This window comes from Lynx canadensis, chromosome D2 (assembly GCF_007474595.2).
Source record: "Lynx canadensis isolate LIC74 chromosome D2, mLynCan4.pri.v2, whole genome shotgun sequence".
Classification (NCBI taxonomy): Eukaryota; Metazoa; Chordata; class Mammalia; order Carnivora; family Felidae; genus Lynx; species Lynx canadensis.
In genome coordinates, this window is record NC_044313.2 from 27357197 (window position 1) to 27367942 (window position 10746).

Consider the following 10746-nt stretch of genomic DNA (forward strand, 5'->3'; position numbering starts at 1 on the left):
TGGGGAAGCCACTCATGAGCTGAGGTCTAAATGCTCGGCCAGTTTCTTCATTATTCATTCATCAAATACCAACTGCAGAACAACCTTGCCCAGCTCTGTGCCATGAGCTGCAAGTTCTGGTCTAAAAGACATGATCCTTGTCTGGAGGTCTGTGTGTGCAAGAACTGGCAGAGTGAGCAGACTCCTGGAGGTGGGTAACACGTAGGCTCAAGGAGTCTCCTTCTCTGAGGGAGGATGAGGTCTTGGGACAAGTACTCTGTTTTCCTATCTATGCATTGCTCAGTGTTATTGTGGCTGGGAAGTGGGAAAAGGTGGGGCACAGGGACAGGTGGGGCACAGAGAAAGGGGAGGTAGGTAGAACTTGGCTGTGCTGCGTACTGCTTCCGGCCTAATGGCTTCCTGGCACCACCCCAACCGCTCCAGTCCAACCCCAAGGACATAAGGTGGGGGCAGTGGGGCAGGGGAGGTCATAGGTGGATGCAGTAGCTGCGTAGGGCATCAGTGGTTCCACCTGCTCCTCAGAAGTATCTGTCCCAGGGCATCTCTGCCCACTCAAGCTGCTCCTAAGGAAGCACCATGGCTCAGGGGTTCCAGAAGCCCCTTGGGGGAAGCAATGAGGGGCTGGGAGAAGCTTAGACAAGTCCCTACCTCCTTTGGTTTCCCCTCTCCCTGCACCGAGCGCCTCACATTTGACACAAAACACCAGTCCATGTCTAGTACACAGTAGGTATGTAAATGCCTAAGTGCACAAATAATGAGACCTTGAGAGGGAAAGGCTAGGCGGCCTGGATCTAAGTCTCTTCCCCAGGAAAAGCTGGGGACAGAAGTTATTTTTGCCCCCCTCCGCCTGCGGCTCTGGGAGAGCAGCAGCAACTATGGGTCCTTCCAGGGATCTCTGGGCTCCTCTCCCACATAGGTGGCTACTTCAGGCTAGTGTATGTGGGACGGAGGCAGGGGTGATGGTGATAATGGGGGAGGGGACTCTTCTCGCTCTCAGGGTCTTCTTGGAGACCGGACGAGACGGGAGAGACCAGAAACCGGCAGGAAGGGTTACTCAGCAGAAAGCTGGTGGGGAGGTCGGGTCTCCGTCGCACACGCACGCACTACCCGAGAGCCAAGCGCACAGCCATTCACTCCCACGTCAGAGGCCACTTCCAGGGGGCACACGTGGCCGAAGCACACAGTAGGTGGCTCGGAGACCTGCCGCCTAGACTGAGGCGTAAAGCCAACGGGGCTCACCGTGGAGACCCGGCACTTTCCCACCCCGGCGCACACCGCGGTCCGGGAAACCCCAGCCCGAGGCGTCCCCCATCCCCACGGGTCCAGACCCCCAGGGCGGGCGAGGGGGTCAGGCCCGGGATGGGGGGAGGCGCCCCCCGCCGGCCGCCCCCGCCCCTCCCGCGGTCCCCAGACCCCTCCCCTAGCCCAGACCCCCAATCCCAGACCCGCCGGCCGCCCCGCCCCGGTCCGCCCCGCCCCCGCCCCGGGCTGCGTCCGGGCCCCAGCTCCCAGCCGGGGGCTGCGGGCTCCGGCCGCCCGCCCCGCGCTCCCCCCTCGCGCCCGGTGCGGCGCCCCCCGCCCTTACCCCTCCCCCTCCCTTCCCACCTACCCACCCACCCTGCCGGCCCGTTACCCTCCCGCCCGCTCCGGCTCCTGAGCAGCCAGCGGCCACCGGCTCCGGCAGCGGCGGCAGAGCGACTCGGCGCGGCGCGGCACGGCGTGGCGCGGCGAGCTCGACATTCCACGGGACCCGCAGAGCCGCGGCCGGACCGCCGCCCGCCTCCCGCGCCCCAGCCTTGGTCGGCCGCCGCCGCCCTCGGCTCGTCCCTCGCGGCCGCCCGCGGGCCGGCGTGATCCCGCCGGGGCTCTCGGTGCTCCCCGGGCCGCGCGCCATGGGCAGCCCCCGCTCGGCGCTGAGCTGCCTGTGAGTACGGCCGCCGCCCCCGCGTCCCCGCCCGGCCCGCGCCGCCGCGCCCTCTCCGCTCACCCCGCGCCCTCTCTCTCTCCCGCCCGCTTTTGTCTCCCACAGGCTGTTGCACTTGCTGGTTCTCTGCCTCCAAGCCCAGGTAAGGCGCACTGCGCGGCGGCGGGGCCCGGGCGGGCCGGCGGGGGCCGCCGATTGGCAAGTTCGGGCAGGGGCCCTTGGACCGAGCCTGCGGCCAGCGCTGCAGGGCTGGAAGGAACCTTAGAAACCCAGCCCCGAACTTCCCCGAGGAGGGAGCTAGGGAACAGAGAGGGAGCGCCCTGCCTCAGGTCACACAGCTAGTGTGCAGTGAGACTCGAACGCAAGGTTTCGGAGTCCAGCGCCGTCTCCGGTGCATTCTAGCCAGGTTGGGGTGGATGGGGGGAACTCTAGGGCCAGCCACACCTGGCTGCCGAGTAAGGGGGGAGCTGGGGCCCGGGAGCGTTCGTTGTCAGAAGTCCCGGTGACTGCCGCAGGGACTCTTCCGCGGCTCTCTGGGGACACGTGTGGCGGGTCTGGCCGAAAGATCAGGTGCCTAGGCTCTCTGCGCTCTCAACATTTGCTCCGTAAATTTGTCTTTATAAATGTCAGGGGTCGGGCAGCGCTGCCTCCCTACTTACAAGCGCCCTGCTTTTCTAGGAAGGCGGGGTGGGGGGGGCGGGGTGAAGGGGGCTGCGCTGGGCAGGGAGCTTGCTTCCCTGTGCGGAGCTGGCCGGGAGTCCCAGGGTGTTTCCCAACAGGTAGGTCCAGATCGTTCCGGGCTCGTCGATGTTAGGCTGAGGCTGCCCTATTTTCCTGGGTGGGGTGTCGTGGCCTGAGCTGGCATGTTGGGGGGATCCCCCAGCCCCTGCCAGCTGCCTGGGGCAGTGGAGGGGCGTGCAGGGCGATGGGGGCCACTTGGGCCCCTGGGCAGAGTAGCATTATAATGGCGTGTTGTGTATTTTTCAATTTCCTAAAGGTAACTGTTCAGTCCTCACCTAATTTTACACAGCATGTGAGGGAGCAGAGCCTGGTGACGGATCAGCTCAGCCGCCGCCTTATCCGGACCTACCAGCTCTACAGCCGCACCAGCGGGAAGCACGTGCAGGTCCTGGCCAACAAGCGCATCAACGCCATGGCAGAGGACGGGGACCCCTTCGGTAAGGCCACCGGCACTGGGCAGGGTAAAGGTAGCTTGTAGAACATACCCCCCCTTTCCCTGGCTGGCCTGCTGTGACTGGACCTGCCAGCTCCATCTGCACCGGCAGGAGGCTTGTAGGCTCCCCAGCTCAGAAGGGAAGGAGTTAAGGCCAAAAAAAAAAAAAAAAAAAAAAAAAAAAAGCATCTTGGGGTCAGCTGGAGAAAAGAGGGCCAGCGAAGGGACCTCGGGGAGTACTTGGCCCACAGGTGCCCCTTCCCTGCCCAGCAGATGAATGAATCCAGGAGTCTCCCTTTCCACCTCCCCCATTCACACACCCCTCCCCAGCTGCAGGTGGAGGCAGAGGGTTCAGCGGGAGGGGGCCTCAGGTTTAAGGGAAGCTCTTGAAAGAGGATATGTCACCAGGGCCCACAAAAGGAGAGAGTTGGGAAAGAGAAGGGAGCAAAATCCCCCCAAAACTTACAACTTGGAGGGGGTATGCCATGAACCTTTAAATATTTTGATCAGAAGGGCCAATGGCACATGGGGACTAGGCTTGGGAAGGGGCCCTCTCCACTCCACTGACCCAGGAACCCAGGTGGTGGTCAGAGCTGGGCTCCTGGCTGTCCGTGGGGTGGTGAGTCCAGGGAGCTACTGCGGGTCAGAGAGACTGAGGACTGATTGATTTCTAAAACATTCAATATTCCTGCCTTGAAACAAGGCCAATTTCTAGAGTGCTGGATGTACCAAGAGAAAAGCAAGCCCTCTGGGCGGCTGGTGTTGTTTTTAGAGAGCGATTATTGTGAGTTTAAAAACCTTTAAATAATGACCAAGTTAAACAAGCATGAAAGGAGAGGGGAAGACTCTATTAAAATGTAATAAAAAGGTGAGGCATTTTAAGAGCTAAGAAGAAAAATGAAGAATGATATAAAACAGAAAAAGAACGAGCCTTTTTTCAGATGTGGAGTTTGAAAGGAGTTGCAAGTCTGTAAATGTTAAAAAAGAGGTTCAAGATTGTTCTCTATGAATCTCTGGAGAGACCCCCGCGTCTGGCAGAGCGATTAAAACTCTTCTTACTTTCACCTTTTTTAACATTTCCTGAATACTTTCTCCTCTTCTCGAGCCAGTTTGGGGGATCGAGTATGTCTCACTGCATTTTTTCTGCATCGACGTAGCTGACTTCCCTTCAAAGCTGGAGAAGGAGACATAATTTTCCCGGGATAAATCTGTCACTGGGGTGGAAGAATAGGTTTGAAAATGTTAAGCTTTCCAAAAGCCCGGTCGGGAAAGCCGCTGTAAACTTGCAGCCCCAGCTCCCCAGATCCATCCAGGAAGGGGAGTGGGGGCTCTCCGTGGTGGGGGTGGGGGGCGGCCTGCCCGGTGGCCGAGCTCCCCCGCTGCGCTGGCAGGGCCAGCCTGCCGTCCCTTTGTCCCTCTGTCCCTCCGAACTGGCTGCTTGCTTCTCCTCTCAGCTTCCAAGGAAAGGGAACGAATGCTTAGCTCCTCCTGGGTTTGCTCCACTGGAGCAAATGGTCCAGCATCCTTGGGTTTTGGGGACGGAAGAAGAGGCTAAGCTGGCCTTGGGTGAACTCATCTTCAGACATCAGAAGTCTCATGCCCACTTCTGTCCTTACAAATGTAGGAAGCTTTCCAGGTTCCCTGGTCCCTGCCTGCCAGGCAGGGGTGGGAACTGGAGGGCCCAAGAGCAGAGAGGCTTAGGGTGTATAGCCAGCACAGTATGAGTCTGGGGGAGAATAGCAGAGAGGTCCTAGTTGCTTCCTTATGGGTCCCAGGAAGGAACCGAGGGATTGTTCCATCCCTGTCTGCCCCATTTGGCCAGAGTCCTCTTGCCCCTTCTCCAGCCAGTGTCCTTCCTGGCCCTTAACAGCAGCCACTCCTTGCTCTGGAAGGCAGATCAGGAGAGGGATGAGCAGACCGGCTGGGTCCAAGAGGAGGTGGGTGGGAGGGGAGGTGACAGCTGCATTTCCCTGGCTGACTTGGAGCCAGACTGGGGAGTTGGCCACTGGGTCCCCGCTCTGTGCTTATGTGAAGGGGTGGGGTAGTCACAGGCTGGGCAATGAGGGCTGCCTCACTGACCTTTAGTCAGTTTAGTTTTGAGGACAAAAAAGGTGCTGCCTTGTTAGGGCAGGCTGGGAGGCAGCTCTGGGAGTCCCAGAACTGCCTTCTCAAGCAGGGAAAATGCTGGGCTCCGCAGTAGAGAGGATAGGAGACCCAGCCTCTTCTGTCCTATCCCCAGCAGCTAAGTCAGCCCTCATTCCCTTCTCGGGGACAGCCTCAAAGGGAGGAGTTACGCAAAGAGTAGACAGGGACCAGGACTTCTGTGGCAAGTTGGCTGTCTAAGGGGAGGGGGCAGGGGAAGAAGGCACAGAATTCAGCTCCCTGTCTCAGGGCTTTCCAGACGGAGAGGCAAGCATGCCTGCTTTTCTCCCCTCCTCACCCGCAGTAAGTGTTTGGTCACTGGGGTGAGAAGCCCAGCTGTGATGGAGGTTGAAAGAGAAAAGACTATTTGAGTCATTGATTTCTGGACACTGGGGCTGGGGACAGTGGTGACTGGGAAGCGTGGAGAAGAGCAGAATCCTCCCAGCTGGAGTCTGAGGTTCTGGGAGAGCAGCTGGCTATGTATGGGCCGTGTGTGTAGGGAGAGCGGTCATCTTCTCAGCAGAGCAGGGGTGGGGTGAGGGGGTCGTGAAGGCTGTGAGTTAGAACCTGAGGGGCCAGAAACAGGAGAGATGCTTTAATGTTTGGCCTCCCAGCTGATGTCACTGTTGTACCCCCAGAAGTTTGTAGTGATATGTGAGGCATGGACACATAATATTTTGACTTTGAAGGATCCCCCGAGATCTTTGAGTAGAGTGGAGCTCTAGTCATGAAGCCTTGACATAAAAGTCAATACTATCTGGTTCTAAAAGAGAGTCTTTTCAGTTTGATGGCCCCAAGATCTCTCTGCAGAACCGTTTGTACTCCATGATCTTATCCACCCCCTTATGTAAATCCAAGTGAGGGGCCTGGGGCCCAGAAAGGAGACTTGATCTTTCGCAAAGTTGCACAGCATATTGGCAGCTGGGCTGGGGCCGGAGCCCACATCTTGGGTACCTGCTCTTGGAGCAGTTGCTGGGGGGATGTGACAGGTCTGTGGGTCAGCTGGGGTGACGATGTGGTACAGTGGGGGTCAGGGAGCTTCCAATAACCATCCCCCCACCTTCCCTGACAGCAAAGCTCATTGTGGAGACAGATACCTTTGGCAGCCGGGTTCGAGTCCGAGGAGCTGAGACAGGCCTCTACATCTGCATGAATAAGAAGGGGAAGCTGATTGCCAAGGTGAGGCCCCAGAAGGAAGGGAGGGCCCCCCCCGCAGGGTCTGGGGAGTAGCTGGGCTGGCAGAGCCAGATCCCAACAAGGTGGGCAGAGAGACCCAGGGCCACCTTGGGGTTACCTAATGATGGGGGGGGGGTAGGTGAGAGAGAAGGAAACTGCTTGAGAGATGAAAAGCTATAAAGGCAAAGGAGGAAGAAGGAAGGCTAGGGTAGGGGCTGGCGGGGGGGTTGGTAAATTCCATATATCTTTTTAACAAATCGCCAAATTGCTTTGCTATTATGTCCAATTACATGGTACCAGCATTTGGAATGTTCAGTAAGCCGCAGGCCCAGCCCCTCGGCCTAGCTCTGAAATGGCCCCATTAGTCACGGCTCTTCTCCAGCCTCGAGTTCCCTGCTTCCTGGGCTTCTGGGGATTGGGGCTCCGAGTCTCCCCGCAGGTCTCCCCTCCCCCATGGGGTGGCTGCCCTGGGGCCCCTGGGGTCCTGAGGGGCTGAGGGGGGGCAGCTGGGGAAACTGGTGCCAGCAGCTCGGCCAGACTGGTGGGCAGGAGGCCAGGGCAGGCAGGGTCTGGGCCCCCTCTCTGCCCCTCTGTGTTGGGGCCCAGCCCCTCCGGAGACAACCATGTGTCACTGCTGCCCAGGAGGACAGGAAGTTGCCGGGTGGGCTGCGGCTTGTGAGGGATTAGAGAGCGGGTGCCCGGGCGGGGGTGGGGCTGCAGCTCGTGCCCACCCTGCCATCTGCTGGGGTGCCCACCTGCTGTCTGGGGCCGCCTGCCCTCTGCCTCTGCTGGGGGGGGAGCTCCGGCCAGAGCCCAGTAACGCCGCGTCTGCCCCCTCCCCACCCCCCACCTGCAGAGCAACGGCAAGGGCAAGGATTGTGTCTTCACGGAGATCGTGCTGGAGAACAACTACACGGCCCTGCAGAACGCCAAGTACGAAGGCTGGTACATGGCCTTCACCCGCAAGGGCCGGCCGCGCAAGGGCTCCAAGACGCGGCAGCACCAGCGCGAGGTCCACTTCATGAAGCGGCTGCCCCGAGGCCACCACACCACGGAGCAGAGCCTGCGCTTCGAGTTCCTCAACTACCCGCCGTTCACGCGCAGCCTGCGCGGCAGCCAGAGGACTTGGGCCCCCGAGCCCCGGTAGGCGCCGCCGGCCCCTCCCCGCCGCCGCGCGGAGCGGCTCATCTTGCGCGAGCACAGAGAACCTCCGGCGAGGTCTGCGCTGCTGAAGGCTGGGGAGGAGCTGGGGGAGCCCCGGGTGCTAGCTGTTGATAATTGTTTGCTGTTGGGCTTTTTGTTGTTGTTTTGTTTTGTTTTTTTTTTTAAACAAAAGAGAGGCTCTATTTTTGTATTCCACTTGGCTGTGGTGTCTGTCTTCTTAACTTTCAGGAAGGCCCGGGCAGCGGCCTAGACTGGGATTCTGGCGGGGGTTCACCCAGAGTGGGGGGGCTTTTCTAGCCCAGCAGAGGTGCTCCTGAACCCCAGCACCTGTAGGACGAGCTGGCCAGGCGGCCAGTGACTCTACCTCACCCCTTAGGTGTGGGGAGGGAGGGGAGGGTGGGGACCTAGGGCAGGTCTTTTAAGGGTGGGTGTCAGTGGGGGGGTGGGGTGGATGTGTGTTAGTTGTTATTAAATGACTGGAATATTTATTTAACTTCGGTATTAAAAACGTGTGTTGGAGGGTAAGTCCTGCCAGTGGTCAGCTTCCACCCCCTCCCCCAGCTGCCCTGGCAGATGAGAGATGAGGCAAATCAGGCCCCAGTTCTGACTGTAGCTTCCTTCCAGCCTGACTGAGGTCCCGCGCCCGCATCATTGTCACAGAGGTGCTCTCCGGATAGGACAGAAGCAGGGGAAGGGGCAAGAAGAGGCACTTGCTTAGCTGGTCCTGGGAGCTCTCGTACATGGACCTCCTAGCTCTTAACAGGAGTCACTACCATCACTTCCCCCGCCACCTCTGGGGCAGAAATGATGGCTCTGCTAGGACCAGAACTGCGCTCATGGATTCCGTGAGTTGTTAAAAAGTGCCTCTGTGTGTGTGCCTAGGTCTGTGTGGGAGACAGGTTGGAGATGCCAGAGCTGGCTCTTTCTGAGGAGCAGCCTCCAGAGAATGAAAGACAAGAGCAGTTGCCAGGGCCCAAGGTGGAGGGTACGTTGGAGGGGAGACCACCAAGACTGGTGTTGACAGTCACAACGTGGAGCAAGTGTTGACTTTTGAGGATTCTGGTTCGAAGGCTGAGAGCAGAAGGTGCTGAGCTCAGGTGCTGCCAAAGGGCCCAGAGACCACGGTCGTGGGAGGAGCGCAGACCCTGGAGAGATGGGGCCTAGGGGGAGAGGAACTGGGCCGGACCGGAGGGGAAAATTCGTGGGGGGAGAGCAGGATGCAGACTCTGGCCTGGAGGACCGGGCAGCAGCTCATAGGTCAGGAGGACTGGCCTGAGAGGGAAGACAGCTGTGGAAGGAGGAGGACCAGGCCGTGCCATGGCAGTGGCAGAGCAGGTCATGGTGCGGACACGGGGGCTGGCCTGCAGTGGGCGGAGAGGTGTGTGTGTGTGGACTTGTGAGATGGGCATCATGCCACATCGAGGGAGAGTCCAAGCCCAGAGGCGGCAGGTCTCCTGAGGGCAGAGCTCACCCAGTCTTCATAACTGAGGCCTCCCATTCTGGCTGTTTCTGCTGCCTTCTTTGACAGTGTCCTTGGACTGGTCCCACGGTCCAGTCATTGGCCCAATCCAGAAGCCTCTTCCCTCTGGGCCTCTGTTCCTTGGCACTTCCATTGGGTGGGGGGAGGGCACCCCAAGGCTTCCTAACCACGTGGGCCTCTCGGAGTTGAAGCTGCAAGTTCCAGTGCCAGGCCATCCAGGTGGACCAGGAGTTCGAGGGCCTTGGGGTAGAGAGGTTGGGGATGCCCTGGGCTCTGTCCGTGCCACTTTATCTGGCTTGCTATGGGGGCAAGAGGCTCTGGATAGAGTAGGTGTCTTCTGGTGCATAGACACCTGGGATGTGGGAGGGGCTCTAGACATCTCTCTTCCTGCTCCCCCAGTTCTTAGTGCCTCCTCCTCTGCTCCATCCCCTCCCCTCCCCCTTTAATTAATTCTGGGTGAGCAGCCTGGCTTTATTGTGCAAGGAACTAGGGTCTCACTGTGGGAAAAGTCACACCTTCTGAGCAGCTTCTGATGCCATGCAAATGAAGAGACCGTCCAGGAAACGCTTTCATCTGCACGGCCGCCTGTCCAGCCCCCAGCCCAGTAATTGCCCACATTTCATTTGTTTGAGAGCAATTCCTGGGGGAAGCCATAGGGTAGGAGGGAGTCTGGGGTGGGGGTGGGATGTCAGGCTCTCCCTGCCTGGGATCCTGGCCACAAAGTGGGGCCAGGCTGGGCCAAGGCTGGTCACTGGCTAGGCCAAAGCCACTCCTGAAGCCCCCAGGCTGGGGATGCCCGAGTACTCCAGGGTGTTAGGTGAAGTGTGCCGTGGTTGCTGGAAGGAGAAGAGGTGAGCTGTCCAGAGAGCCAGACCTGCCTTACAGAGAGGCGAGAGATGACTGGGGGTGGGGGATGGAGGGGTGTAGAGGTGGACAGGAGGTGGGGATATGCTCCTTGAGGCTTCCTGGGCCTTTGGGAAGGGGTTGACTTCCAGCAGGAGGGACCCATGGGACCCTCAAAGGGAGGAGTTACGCAAAGAGTAGACAGGCTCCATTGTGGGTAGAGGGACAAGCAGGAAAGGAAACAAAAGGGGTTGACTTCCAGCAGGAGCCCAGGCCAGGGACCCATGGGAGTGGAGCCCAGAGTGGTGCGGCTAGGCTGGGCTGGAGCACCCACCACCTTGTTTATCTTTGCCCTGCTGCCTCCACAGAGCCCTCGCTAATGGGGTTTTACAGCCCACTCAAGCTGCAACTGGCCAAGAATCAATCATTACCGGCACTTAGTGGTTTGATAGTTAACAGCCTGAACTGAAGCCAAACTGGTTGTTAACTGTGATAACAACTGATTTCAAGGGGTTATTGCCGGCCCAATATGCTCAGTCCATTTATTTTGGGGAAAACAAGCAGGGAGCTGTTGCAAGGCCCAGAAAAGGGAGGAGAACTGGGCTCTTCTCGGCCAAAAGGTCTGCTGCTCTTAGAGTGGGTGCTGGCTGTGAGGGCCCTGGGGCCTGCCTGAGGTCTGCACGAGGCTTGACCTCCCAGGACTCACTCAGGACCTGTGTGCAGGCCCAGGTGACCCACACGGAAGGCCCTCTCCAGTCCTTTCTCCTTAGTTCTTACCTCATCCCGATCCCTCCTCTCCTTTTTTTTTTTTTTTTTAATAGCAGTACTGTCCATGAGACCCTC

General features: G+C 59.1%; 1 protein-coding gene across 4 annotated transcripts; it reads left to right on the forward strand.

Annotated features, from left to right (window-relative positions):
* Window positions 1-1892: 1892 nt before the first annotated feature.
* On the forward strand, window positions 1893-7563 carry FGF8 (fibroblast growth factor 8). Of its 4 annotated transcripts, none has more exons than XM_030335224.1 (7): window positions 1893-1924; window positions 2030-2066; window positions 2392-2406; window positions 2632-2703; window positions 2922-3102; window positions 6313-6419; window positions 7273-7563. In XM_030335224.1, the coding sequence occupies exons 1-7, from the start codon at window positions 1893-1895 to the stop codon at window positions 7561-7563; spliced, it is 735 nt and encodes a 244-aa protein (XP_030191084.1). The 4 variants fall into 4 exon arrangements, with proteins under 4 accessions (XP_030191084.1, XP_030191085.1, XP_030191086.1 ...); XM_030335225.1 differs by having other exon boundaries at window positions 2955-3102; XM_030335226.1 differs by lacking the exons at window positions 2392-2406; window positions 2632-2703.
* Window positions 7564-10746: the final 3183 nt, after the last annotated feature.